Source organism: Nicotiana tabacum, chromosome 5, assembly GCF_000715075.1.
Source record: "Nicotiana tabacum cultivar K326 chromosome 5, ASM71507v2, whole genome shotgun sequence".
In the NCBI taxonomy this organism is placed as follows: domain Eukaryota; kingdom Viridiplantae; phylum Streptophyta; class Magnoliopsida; order Solanales; family Solanaceae; genus Nicotiana; species Nicotiana tabacum.
In genome coordinates this window covers 1,050,363-1,061,619 of record NC_134084.1, presented here as the reverse complement: position 1 = coordinate 1,061,619, position 11,257 = coordinate 1,050,363, and the positions used below count along the sequence as shown (strand labels likewise).

General features: G+C 39.0%; 1 protein-coding gene across 1 annotated transcript; it reads right to left on the bottom strand.

The window, feature by feature from the left end:
- Positions 1-193: 193 nt before the first annotated feature.
- On the bottom strand, positions 194-2,128 carry LOC107827435 (NAC domain-containing protein 43-like). Its single transcript, XM_016654581.2, has 3 exons — positions 1,781-2,128; positions 1,381-1,664; positions 194-1,102 (listed from the first exon to the last, which is right to left on the bottom strand). The coding sequence occupies exons 1-3, from the start codon at positions 1,950-1,952 to the stop codon at positions 482-484; spliced, it is 1,077 nt and encodes a 358-aa protein (XP_016510067.1). The 5' UTR covers positions 1,953-2,128; the 3' UTR covers positions 194-481.
- Between the last annotated feature and the right edge of the window lie 9,129 nt (positions 2,129-11,257).

Genomic DNA, 11,257 nt, shown 5'->3' with positions numbered 1-11,257 from the left:
ATTTATTTGTTGGTATAATATAAATTTAATAGTTTATCTGGAATAGTTTTAATTATTTAATAGATTATATACTATTTTTTGTAGAGATCTAATAATTTATAATCTTTGTGTTCATGACAAATCTGTGCTAGATGAACAAAATAAATACTACACATGATATAATTGGGAAATATGACCAAATCATCAACCGAAATTAAAGACCATGAAAGAGAGTATCTTTGTGTATAGACAATATAATGATCAAACAGGGGACAACGTTATTAGGAAAAGATAATCCAGTTGACTATGTCCCCTTTCAAAGAAAATATGAACGGCTCGTAATCAATTTGAATATAAAGGAAACAAGTAGTATCGTTATCTCATCACTCAGAATAGGTGCTATTATCTGGACCTACTTGAACTACGCACGTACATACTTCTAACTGGATATAGTAGTAATATATATTAGTTTATCTAAGTTTGGTGTAGTATATAATTTGATTTATACCAACAAATTGCTTAATGGTGATGATTGTGAATAGGTAAGAAATTCAACATCATCATCAACATCATTCTGTGTTAGCTGTGCCTCATGAGATAGAGGAAAGTATAAGTTGTTGCTTGATGTTTGGAGATGGCCATTAAGTTGAGAAGCCACCAGGTGATCTAGGGCTACCCAGTCGGCTTTTTTATCGCTCTCCTCGTGGTAATTATTCATGCAAGAATAATGTTGATCAGTTCCTGTTGACGACATGATCTCATCAAAGCTGCAATCTTGATGAACTTGACGATGATTCGCCAGCTCGGGAAGGTGTAAGAAATTGCGCCCTTCACTAATTCCAGGACTGCTGATTTGCATATTATTAGTATCAAATTGAATGTTTTCATTGTTGTTGAACTGCTGGATATTGCTCATGTGTCTGGTTTGATCATGTTTTTTATTGCATGACCTTCCCATGTACATGAGTATTTGATCAAGTACGCCATCGGTGTTTTGATTCTGAATAAGAGTCCTAGTGACGACAGAGGAGATTTGAGGACTTTCAAGTACCTTATGGTGATTCTTCTTCTTGAAAACACGGCAAACCACCCAACCCTCTTCCTGAGCAGCTGAATCAGAGGCCTGGATATGTAAATTAAACGAGTTCTTACGTTATCAGGTCACTATAAAGATATATATAGGTAACCCTCCATAAAAAGTACTTTTATAATCTTGAAAGGACAGGGTACATGCTAGTAAAAAAATTTAATCTTGAAAATAAGACAGGTTACATGCTACAATATGTAAAAAGTGAAATTCTGTAATCTTAAAAAAAAGACTACAATATGTAAAAAGTGAAATTCTGTAATCTCGAAAATAAGACATGTTATATACTGCATCAGAAAGATTGGGGTACGTACACAAAAGTTGACGGCTTCTTGGGGAGTATTGTTGTCGTCGAGACGATACTCATGCATAATCCAATCTAATTTCAGACCATGAGGGGCACGTCCTTTATAGAAGACTAAGGTTTTTCTCATTCCTATTCTTTTACAATTGCCGTATATTACTTTGTCCCGACCTGTAGCCTTCCAAAACCCTGCAGCAGTGGCACGATTTGTGCGAGTCCCCGTCGGATATTTCTTGTCCTTGTGACTGAAGAAGTACCAATCATTTTGTGGCGTCGATCCTATTTTGCACTTCTCTGACACATATTAAGTTAAATTATTTTCAAATTTAAAAAATGGTCAATCTTTTTGAGCCATACAGAAAATAGGATCATATAAACGGAAAAATGCACAACTTGATGATGGGTCTCACCTTGAATGTCCCATGGTTCGAGCTTGTTAAGATCAACTTCACGGATTACGTCAAGGTCTATCTTGTCGTTAACAATTTTCTTCCTCAAGTAATAGTGAAGAAGCTCTTCCTCAGTTGGATGGAAACGAAAACCCGGAGGCACTTGTGATTGACCATTAACTGATAGATTCATCTTTTGTGTCAAAAATCGAGCTTAATTTGATTTCCTAAAATGGATAGCTAGCAACTGAAGTGAGTGTAGAGAAGAGGGTTGGAAAATTGTTGAAGAAGAGAGGTAAAATGGCAAGGGAGGAAACACTATGATTTATATGCAGTAGTTAGGAACACAATATATTGGGTCCAAAAATGCATGAAAAGGTTTGGTATCATGGCCAATAGAGGACTTTTACACAATATTTATGAAAAAAAAAGAAAAATGAAATCAAACAGATTAATAGACCAGACCAAAAGGGTAAGCCGGTAAGGTTGTGGGCCCTATTATAGGTAGAAGTATTGGGTCCCACATATTCTTAGTGGGCTTTTTGTCTTCCCATAATCCAGTGGTGGGGTAATCCTGCATCAAGAAACTATGACCCTTGACCTTAATATCTCTAGAAAAGCCCTCTTAAACAACCATTATCCTAAGAAAATCTCTCTGTCTCTCCTTTTTTATAATTATATGGCAACAACAACATATCCACTCTTACTCCACACCCTAGGGTCCGAAGAGGGTAGTATATATGCAGATCTTACCCTTACCTTATGAGGATAGAAAGAATGTTTCTAATAGACACTCAACTCAGGAAAACATAAGTATCACATTAATAAAAATATAAATAAGAAGGGAAGTAGCATGAAAAGTTTATTAAAAGAAAATTATTTCTTATTAGGATTTTATTTATTTATTTATAGGATTTAAACTCAAAACTTCTAAGTAAGAGTGGAAGAATCTTATATATAATCTCCATCAGACCATACTTTTTGGTAGTTTTCTCACTCTTTTTATGCATCTATCTCTCACTTTACTCGTGCAACTAACACCAACGACAAAGAGAGATAGAGATGGGGTCGGAGCATTGCGCTTTCCAAATTCATGATAGTCTATCAGATAGTTATAGAATTGAAATAAAGATACAAATTTTCTTTCAAAGCTATTTCCACCTTCGTTCCAATTCAGTCACTACAATACCAACTAGTATAGCACATTGCATCATTATATGTTTCCATCGCATACCTCCTTTTTTATTTTATTTTTTTATTTGAGGATTTTAGTTTTTCAAAAGGTCATGTATATCTAACACTTCGTCATAAACTGTGCATATTGCATAATTACTTAGTGACATACGTACCAAGTATAATTTGTCCATGGAAATCTAGTTAGGCTATTTGAATTGCCTCCATGCTATAACCAGAAAGCTTTAATTTCATTTCTGCCTTGAGAAAGTGTGAAAAAAGGTAGTCTGGTACACTAAATTTTCGTTATGTGAGGAATCCCTCCAGGAAAAAGCCAGACCACAAGGGTCTATTGTATGCAGTCTTACTCTGCATTTCGGCAAGAGGTTGTTTCCATAATTCGAACCCGTTATCTCTTGGTCACATAGTAGGAACTCTACCGTCTTGAGGAAGTGTAGCACTCAAAATATGCGCGATGGAAATCCTGGCCTTGCATGGAGTCATTTTCGGATATTTATCACAGATAATATAAAACGAAAGATTGAGTTACGTTTATACATGTTGGTTTCCCAAGTACACACAAGTATACGTGACCGTCAAGTAATAAAGTGACTCGAAAGGCGAACCGACAAAGACTTAGATTAATCGTTAACTAAGCTAATTAAAATCAATTACTATCCAAGATAATCAAAAATATTATTTTTTTACTAAACTACTATTGCGGAAATTAAATAAGTAATTAGCAAAATTAATTGGGAGCAAGCGATTGTGGTTGGATTTTGATCAGAGGAGATAAAGATTCCAGGGTTGTGGTCGATTTATCAATTATATTGGGTTCAATAACCACACTTGTTAATCTAGATTATCAATGGTTGCGACCGGATCGTTTATATAAATAGCATGTTCCCATAATACTATCCGTCTATCCATAATATATCAACACTATATTACTATGGTAATGAATCTATTATACGGTATTCAACTAAGCAAGACTGTTAGGTATATTCCTATCCTAACCGCGAAATCTTTCCTCAAGCCACGGGTTCAAAAACAGGCTCTCTCTGATTCTACTTTAATCTAAACATGACTTTCCCAAACATAGCATAGATAGTAAATAGAACTCAACTGCTGGCCAAATATTTAAGTAATTATGCACAAAATTAGAGAAACAACCAAAGATGATAACTCGAATTAACGGTAATGTAATTAATAAACTACAATATTCATGACAACCACAACCCTACAACAAAAAGTTTAGCTCCACATAGACATGATAGCAAAATAACAAATCATCAAAAAAGTAAAGATTACTAAGTTTGATGGAAGAAAGATGGAATATGATGAATTCCGACCTCAACGGCGGCTCTGTGCTCTCTCTCGGTCCAAAGTATGACTCCCCCCCCTCCCACACACATTTTCTTGATGTATTTATAGTAGCTAGGGTTAGTGGTGGCGATTTGGGCTTCTCCTAATTCGTCTAGGAGAAGTTGAAATTTTCTGCTCCAGTCCCGATCTCGCGAAGTGACCTCGCTTCGCTGTCCGGACTTTTCTGGTCTCTTCTACTTCAGTCCCCGTCATGCGAAGTGACCCTCTCTTCACTGTCCGGACTTGGGAACCAAACTTATAGTTTCTCCAGATTATTCCTTGTTTTACTTCACTTTGCATGAAAACTTCCGAATCACTTCCAAGTGATCCTACACATATAAATAATATTATTAAGCTCGATTCACAAATATTCACACAAAAATTAATAAGATCGAATTATAGCGCAAGTAGGAGTGGCAAACGGGTAGGTTGGGTCGGATATGGTTCGGGTAAAAAACGAATAATGAAAAAACGGATAAATTATCCGACCCGATCCATATTTAAGACGGATAAAAAACGGGTTAACTACGGATAATATGGGTAACCATATTATCCATGACTTCTTGCATATGATCACTTTTGGGAGAATTCTTAGTCTCCCTAACTTGAGGAACCCTCAATTTGAGACTTTACAAATATAAAAGCTAGACCCATTGGTTCTAAATGGATAATATGGTTCTTATCCATATTTGACCCATTTTTAAATAGTTCATTATCCAACCCATTTTTTAATAGATAATATGGGTGGTTAACTGTTTTCTTTGAACCATTTTGCCACCTCTAAGTGCAAGGTAAGTTACATATAAAAACATGGATTTTTAGCCAAATATCAATACATACCTAAGCTAGGGTGTGATGACCCGATAGGTCATCTTATAATTTAAAATCCAAATTCTGTATTCCGAGACCTTTAAAACCTTATTTTATCCCTCCTCAATTTTCATATTCACAGTTTGGGCGTTTTTCCAGAAAGCTTTCATGTTAAAAGTTGACGAAAATAATAATTTTTGCCTTTAAAATTTGATTTAGTTGACTTTGGTCAACTTTTTGAATAAACAGACCCAGACTCATATTTTGACAGTGTTGGTGGATCCGTATCAAAATATGAGACCTGGGCATGTGCCCGGAATCGAATTCAGAGGTCCCTAGCTCGAGTTATGATTTTTTGTTAAAAATTGTAAGTCTGAAAATTTAATAGTTTTTTAGAGATTATTATGTTTGATCTTATTGGTATCAGATCCGTATTTTAGTTCCAGAGCCCGATACAGGTTCAATATAATATTTAAGTCATGTCTGTAAAATTTGGTGAGAAACGGAGTTATTTTGACGTGATTCGGGTGTTCGGTTGTGATAATAGGAATTTTGAAGTGTTCTTGGGAAATTCATGTGATTTAGTGCTAAATTTTTAGTTCTAGGTGTTATTTTGATGATTCGATCGCGCGAGCAGGTTCTTATGATGTTTTTAGACTTGTGTGCATGTTTGGTTTGGATCCCCCAGGGCTCGGGTGAGTTTCAGATAGGCCACAAAGTGATTTGAAACTTAGAAAAAAACTATTAGTGATCTTCAATCTTGTTGTAGGCCTCAAACCTCACAAATACAAGGTCAAGATTCGCATTTGCGATCACTGTTTGGTTTGTATTTACGAGCTTCTCATCGCAAATGCTAAGAGAAGATGGGACATACAGTTTTCGCAATTGCGAAGAATTCTTCGCATTTACGAAGTAAAGCTAGGAGGGGGAGTGATTGCAATGCGATGTTTTTGTCGCATTTGCAGAGGTTCATGTTCGCAATTGCGAACTTATCTTCGCAATTGCGAAGGCAGTAAAGAAGTGAAGGACCTCACATTTGCGATGGTCCCTTCGTATTTGCGAGATTCACAATTGCGAAGCTAAGGTCGCAAATGCGACACTACAGCTGTGTAAAACCTAACTTAGACGGGATTTTTGCTCATTTCTCAAAATTTTCAAAATAAGAAACCCTCTAGACGATTTTCCAAAGAACATTTCTTCCCCAAATCATAGGTAAGTGATTCTAAACTAGTTTCTTTCAATCTTTCACTTCGTTTTACAAAATTTCAACCTAGAATCTAAGATTTTCATGGTGGAATTGGGGATTTTTGGGTAGAAACTAGGGGTTTCGAAATTTGGGGATTTAGAACTCAAATTGAGGTCAGATTCCAAAACCAATTATATATCCTGGCTCGGGGGTGAATGAGTAATCGGGTTTTGATCTGAATTTCAGGTTTGGACCAAGTGGACCCGGGTGTTGACGTTTTTCAAAAATGGCCTAAATTGAATTCCTTGCAATCGTGGGTAGTTCCTAAGGATTAAATTGAATTGTTTGATTGGTAATTTGCTAGATTCTAGTGGTCCGGAGGCTTGTGTGAAGGGAAAAGTGATGATTGAGCTTGAGCTAGCCGTTAGAGCGTAGTAAGTGTTGTGTCTAACCTTGACATAAGGGATTAGGTATTATTGCATATGTGCTACGTGTTTGGTTGTTGAGTACAACGTATAGGTGAGGTAACGAGTAACTATGTGTTGTTGTTGAGTCATAGCATGTGTGTGAGTCTTATTCTTATAATCGTGGTATTCTTTAATCATATTGTTCATACTTAGACTAGTTATTCTTTATGTTGAGCAACTCTTATCATGTTTTACAGAATTTGATATATAGTGATTTAGTATTGACTCAAAATTGAGGTTAACATTGTGGAACTAAATGTTGAAGTGAGACTTGTTATTGATAATTCTATCTTCCTTTAATTATTGTTCTTGATTTGGTGAGGCAGAGTGTAAAGTACGAAGGGTGATGCCGTGCCATCTTTATAGTCACTATCATGTGAGGAAGAGTGTAAAGCACGAAAAGTGATGCCTTGCCATCTTTATATTCATTATCATGTGAGGAAGAGTGTAAAGCACGAAGGGCGATGCCGTGCCATTTCATATTCATTACCATGTGAGGAAGAGAGTAAAGCACGAAGGGTGATGTCGTGCCATTTTTTATTCATTATTATCGTTTCTTTCATTCATTAGGGTGAGGATGAGAGTAAAAGCACGAAGGGTGATGCCGTGCACTTGTTTTTTTTGCTATGTTTAATATTTTCATTATTGCAAAGCATGTTGTTTGCTATGTTTCTTTACTGTTACCATTTTCTTAGTCTTGTACTCCCCTCAGCATGTTTTCCCCCTCTCGTTATTATCTGTTTAGCTTTTATTAGTTGTTATTACTTGTATATTGTTTAACTGCACAGGTTTATGTATGTGTCTTGTCCTAGCCTCGTCACTACTTCGCTGAGGTTAGGCTTGACACTTACAAATACATGTGGTCGGTTGTACTGATACTGCACTCTGCACTTTCTGTGCAGATTTCGATACTGGACTATATTGACCCGAGTTGAGCTGTTGACTTCAATCCCATAGAAGACCCAAGGTAAATCTGCTAATGTTCGCAGACCCTGGAGTCCCTTTCTAGTTATTTCAGTTTACTGTTTCTTTTATTTGAAAACAATTGTACTTTCCTTCAGCCAGTATTTGTAGTGACTCTTAGAAGTTCATGAATTGGGACACCAGATTCTGGGTAGTTGTGTATAAACATTTGGGTTATTATGAATTTCCGCACTTCTTAAATCTATTATAATATAATTGTTGTTATTTATTGAATCGTTTAAGATTTAGCGTACTAAATTTCTAATTGTTGGCTTTCCTAGCAATTGAAAGGTTAGGCACCATCATGATCCCGACGGTGGAAAATCCGAGTCGTGACAAGTTGGTATCAGAGCACTAGATTATTTAGGTCTCACAATTCACGAACAAGCTTAGTAGAGTCTGGGGGATCAGTACAGAGACATCTGTACTTATCTCCCAGAGGCTACAGAGTTTAGGAACAATTTCACTTATGTTCTTCTCTATCATGCAATTTTGTTCTCTCGGTGCTAATCAAACTCTTCTACTTTTGTCCTTCGCAGATGGCAAGAACACATACCACGTCTTCATCTGAGCAATAGCCAGAGCCCCTAGTGGCAACTCCTACGAGGGGCAGAAGTCAAGGCCGAGGCAGGTCAGAGCCTCAGGTGGAGTTTGATGATGAGGTTTCATCCCAGACTGTTCATGCCGGACCAGCTCAGGTCCCATAGGGTTTCATTGCTTCCCCTGTACTCCGGGATTCTTTGGTCCGTATAGTGGGCCTCATGGAGAGTGTGGCCTAGACCAACATATTTTCTGTAGCACCAGCCATCTTTCAGGCTAAAGAAGGAGCACAGACTCTTGCTACTCACACTCTGGAGCAGATGGCTCCCCAGTACCAGACTTAGTAGCTCTGCCAGTTAGAGCAGTTCAGCCAGTTGTTGCAGCACAGGCCGCTGGTGGATCAGCTATGTCCTCCGAGAGCTTATTAAGATTGGACAAGTTCACCAAGATCTTTCCAGTTCATTACCGTGGGGCAGTTTCTGAGGACCCACATGATTACCTTGATTGCTGCCATGAGGTGCTGCAGAACATGGGGATAGTAAAAACCAATGGGATCGATTTTGCCGTGTTCCAGATAATAGGATCCGCCAAGAGATGATGGAATGACTTTGTGTTGACTAGACTAGCTAGGTCGCCTGCTTTGACTTGGGACAAACTCTCTAAGCTATTTCTTGAGAAGTTCCTTCCGGTAACATTGAGAGAGGACTATCACAGGCAGTTCGAGCATCTTCAGCACGACAGTATGACCGTTACTCAGTACAAGATTCGATTTGTTGATTTGGCCCGTCATGCTCTTCTTATACTTCCGACCGAGAGAGAGAGGGTGAGGAGGTTTATTGAGGGACTTGCTCAGCCTATCAGATTGCAGATGGCTTAGGAGACTGGAAGTGAGATTTCCTTCCAATATGCAACAAATGTTGCTAGGCGAGTTGAGATGGTTTTAGCCTAGGGGAGTGGTTAGGGGTCTGACAAGAGGCCCCATCACTATGGTAGATTCAGTGGGGCCTTATCTAGAGGCCGGGATACTTTTGGCAGAGGCCATCCTCCCAAGACATTTTATTCAGCACTTCAGGCTTCTCACGGTGCTTCAGGTGGTCGTCGCCCTCATATGCAACATCATGATCAACTAGCCTACAGTGCACCACCAGCTCCTATCAGTGCACCTCCGCTTTAGAGTTTTCAAGATGGTTACTCAGGCTGCCAAGGTCAGTTTCAGGGTCATCAGCCACAACAACCGAAATCTTGTTATACTTATGGCAATCCAAGGCACATTGCTAGGTTTTGCCCTCGAGTATCGAGGAGTTCTCAGTAGCAGGGTTCTCGTGCCATGGTTCCAGCACCGGGTGTTTCGCTGTCTGCTCAGCCAGCTAGAGGTAGGGGTCAGACAGCTAAAGGTGGAGGCCAACGCATTAGAGGTAGAGGTCAGGCCGCTAGAGGTGGAGGCTAGTCAAATAGGACCCGTTCTCGAGATGTAGTTCAGACTGGTGGGGCCTAGCTCCGATGATATGCTTTTCTATCCAGGCCTGAGGTTGAGTTATCTAATGTGGTTATCACATGTACGGTTTCAGTTTTCAGTAGGGTTGCCTCAGTATTATTTGATCTGGGCTCTCCTTATTCGTATGTGTCCTCCTATTTTGCTTCATATTTAGTTGTGCCGCGTGATTTTTTGCATGCTATCGTGTATGTGTCCACACCTGTGGGGGATTATATTTTTGTAGATCATGACTATCATTCGTGTCTGGTCATAATTAGGGGTCTTGAGACTCGTGTAGATCTCCTACTTCTTGATATGGTTGATTTTGATGTCATTTTGAGGATGGATTGGTTGTCACCTTATCATGCTATATTGGACTGTCACGCCAAGACATTAGCCTTGCTGGGGTTGCCTCGATTAGAGTGGAGAGGGACTCATAGTCATTCTACCAGCAGGGTTATCTCTTATATGAAGGCTCGGCGTATGGCCGAGAAAGGTTGTCTAGCTTATCTGGCTTATGTTTGTGATTCTAGTGCAAAGGTTCCTTCCATGGATTTCGTGCCAGTTATTCGAGAGTCTCCAGAGGTATTTCCTGCAGGCCTATCGTGGATTCCACATGACAGGGATATTAAATTCTATATTGACTTGGTTCCGGGCATTCAGCCCATTTCTATTCTGCCATACCGCATGACCACGCCAGAGTTGGAAGAGTTGAAGGAGCGGTTGCAAGATTTTCTTGATAAGGGATTTATTAGATTGAGTATCTCGCCTTGGGGTGCGCCCATGTTATTTGTAAAGAAGAAAGATAGGTCAATCAGGATGTGCATAGATTATCGGCAATTGAATAAAGTAACTATCAAGAACAAGTATCCATTGCCGAGGATTAATGACTTATTCGATCAGCTTCAGGGTGACAAAGTGTTTTCAAAGATCGATTTGAGGTCTGGCTACCATCAGTTGAGGATTAGGGCGTCTGATATACCTAAGATAGCTTTTTCGACTCGGTATGAGCATTATGAGTTTCTAGTTATGTCTTTTGGGCTGACAAATGCCCTAGAAACATTCTTTTTATTGATGATATCTTGATCTACTCCGCCAGTCGAGAGGAGCATGAGCAACATCTTCGGGCCGTTCTTTAGACTCTGAGAGACAGCCAGTTATATGCTAAGTTTTCAAAATACGAGCTTTGGTCTAGTTCAGTTGCCTTCTTGGGTCACGTTATATCAGTAGAGGGTATTTAGGTGGATCTTAAGAAGATTGAGGTAGTCAAGAACTAGCCCACTTCAACCATAGAGATCCAGAGTTTCTTGGGATTGGCGGGTTATTACCGTCGGTTTGTGGAGGGGTTCTCATCTATAGCAGCCCCGTTGACCAGGTTGACCCAGAAAGGTGACCCGTTCAGATGGTCAGACGAGTGTGAGGCGAGCTTTCAGAAGCTCAAGACAGCTTTGACTATGGCGTCGGTATTGGTGTTACCCATAGGTTCAAGATATTATATGGTATATTGTTGTGCATCCCAA

Coding starts and splice junctions, on each gene's coding strand:
- LOC107827435 (XM_016654581.2), bottom strand. CDS start 1,952: ATGAATCTATCAGTTAATGGTCAATCACAAGTGCCTCCGGGTTTTCGT. Junction 1,665..1,780: donor CGAACCATGGGACATTCAAG/GTGAGACCCATC, acceptor AATATGTGTCAG/AGAAGTGCAAAATAGGATCG. Junction 1,103..1,380: donor AAGAAGCCGTCAACTTTTGT/GTACGTACCCCA, acceptor TTACATATCCAG/GCCTCTGATTCAGCTGCTCA.